Here is a 1,364-nt window from a genome sequence, read left to right on the forward strand (position 1 = left end):
ATAGCTGGGGGGTCAATTACCAGTAGTGATTGTCCCATCGGGATTATAATGATTAGAATGTTCAGTTAAGAACATTCCAATCCTGATGGGAAAGTCACTTACAGAGAACTTACACCGCAAAGGGTTAAAATAGGAGACTTAAAAAAAGACCACTAAAAGTGCCATGCAGGAACAGATGAATGCTAATTGGACGCACAGTGAAAAGGAAGACAATCCCCAGTACTCAAGCCACAGAGTGCGTGCAGTGCATGATGTTCAGAAATAACATCTGAGAAAGAAAGAGAGAGAACAGGCTAAAACGTAGTCTTCGTAGTGTGTGCTTTTTTAAATTTCCACACCTTGAACGACACACTTGATGTCAGTGTAACAAGCACCAGTGCAAAAGACATCAGTCAAAAATGAGTGGGGGTACAAGCTGCAGAGGTGAGCTTTAACAATGAGGCGACTTACCGTGGATTTTCAGGAAGTCACCAAAAGCCACATCTTTACAGAAACTGTGAAACACTTTTGTCTTGAGTCTCTCATCAGATATTCAATGTTCAATAAACTGAATATTCATAAGGAGATTGTGTAAAATATTTTAATTGGATATTTAACAAAATTACAGGAGTTCTTTACCTAATAATCAGAAAACTGACCCAGGAACAGTGCAATTTCCATCTCCCACCCGGCATCCACCGAGCACACCCATCTGTGCGGTCTCCCTCTCCCCCCGTTTGGGCTAAAGAGCTCCACCTCCTCCCCTGCAGACGTCTCTGTTTGACCCCTGACCCCGCGGTCACTGGCCGGAGGGACCCCAGGACAGGTGCGCGGGGAAGCGGAGGCCGCGCTCCTGGGCGTGGCGCCTCCAGCGCTCCTCGTCGCCCTCGTGGGTGAGGTAGCAGCGACCCATCCGCAGCTCGAACTCCCTCAGGTCGCACCACAGCTGAAAGTCCTGCAGGGGGGGACGGGGGGGACGGGAGGGGCGGAGCGAGCGTCACTCACCAAGGTCTGGCCTGTCATTGGTCAGTGGTTCGATGATTTGAACCGAGTTACCCATCACAGGGTGGGGGGGGAAGAAGGGAAGAAAAGAGTGGTGAGGCGGGGGGGGGGGGTCACCTGGAGCCAGGGGTGTCCCAAGGCCTTTCCCACGCTGAACCTGCGTCTGACAGACACCTGCAGCAGGTTACTGATGAGGCTGACGGCTGGAAGAGAGGAAGAGAGATGCTGGGACCTGATCTACCTGCGGTGGACGGGGTCAGTAGGGCAGCTAATGCTCGTGTTAGCCTGGTTCCAGCCCAACAGTGAAAAGGGGAAGTCTATCAGAAACCAGGCTCATACTTGCTATACTTGCACTGACAAACAGTCACCATTACCTTCCCAAT

At 51.0% G+C, this 1,364-nt stretch overlaps 1 protein-coding gene across 1 annotated transcript in view; it reads right to left on the reverse strand.

Moving 5' to 3' along the window:
- Positions 1 to 564: 564 nt before the first annotated feature.
- prkd4 (protein kinase D4) overlaps positions 565 to 1,364 on the reverse strand; it is a 14,699-nt gene continuing 13,899 nt past the window's right edge. Inside the window, exons 18-19 of the mRNA XM_035411574.1 lie at positions 1,099 to 1,184; positions 565 to 934 (exon numbers count right to left, since the gene is read on the reverse strand). Of these exons, the coding sequence (XP_035267465.1) occupies positions 779 to 934; positions 1,099 to 1,184 (242 nt within the window). The 3' untranslated portion in view covers positions 565 to 778. The remainder of the gene's footprint in view (positions 935 to 1,098; positions 1,185 to 1,364) is intronic.

This window comes from Anguilla anguilla, chromosome 3 (genome assembly GCF_013347855.1).
Source record: "Anguilla anguilla isolate fAngAng1 chromosome 3, fAngAng1.pri, whole genome shotgun sequence".
NCBI lineage: Eukaryota > Metazoa > Chordata > Actinopteri > Anguilliformes > Anguillidae > Anguilla > Anguilla anguilla.